The 494-nt window shown below is 65.6% G+C and overlaps 1 protein-coding gene across 1 annotated transcript in view; it reads right to left on the minus strand.

Annotated features, from left to right (window-relative positions):
• Positions 1–435, minus strand: part of LOC106899525 (intercellular adhesion molecule 5-like) — a gene marked incomplete at its 5' end in the record, with an annotated part of 19,842 nt that extends 19,407 nt beyond the window's left edge. Inside the window, one exon of the mRNA XM_014961401.1 lies at positions 193–435. Within this exon, the coding sequence (XP_014816887.1) occupies positions 193–435 (243 nt within the window). The remainder of the gene's footprint in view (positions 1–192) is intronic.
• Positions 436–494: the final 59 nt, after the last annotated feature.

The raw sequence follows: 494 nt of genomic DNA on the forward strand, positions 1-494 counted from the left end.
GACACCCAAGACCTCCAGGACCCCCAAGGCCACCAGGATCCCTGGGACCTCCAGGACCCCCAAGGCCACCAAGACCTCCAAGACCCCCAGGACCCCCAAGATCCTCAGGATCCCCGATACCCCCAGGACCCCTGAAACTCCCAGGACCCTGGGGACCACCAGGACCCCCTAAGACCCCCGTCCCCAACTCACATTGCACCCAGACGGTGACGGTCCGGATGGTTGTCCCCAGCGGGTTGGTGGCCCTGCAGTGGTAGGTTCCAGCGTGGGTGCGGGTGACGGGGTGTGGGACACCAACGGGGAAGGTCTCCCCATTTTTGGCACACTCCATGTGGGGCGGGGGGTTGCCCCATGCCCAGCAGCTCAGGGTCTCCTCCTGCCCTTCTGTCCAGATCTGGCTGGGGGGGCAGCTCCTATCGTCCATCTGGGGCTGGTCTGGGGGGTGGAAGAGGTGAGAGTTGGGGGGGGAGGTGAGAGTTGTGGGGGGAAACCTC

Source organism: Calidris pugnax, unplaced genomic scaffold (genome assembly GCF_001431845.1).
Source record: "Calidris pugnax isolate Ruff unplaced genomic scaffold, ASM143184v1 scaffold719, whole genome shotgun sequence".
NCBI classification, from domain to species: Eukaryota; Metazoa; Chordata; class Aves; order Charadriiformes; family Scolopacidae; genus Calidris; species Calidris pugnax.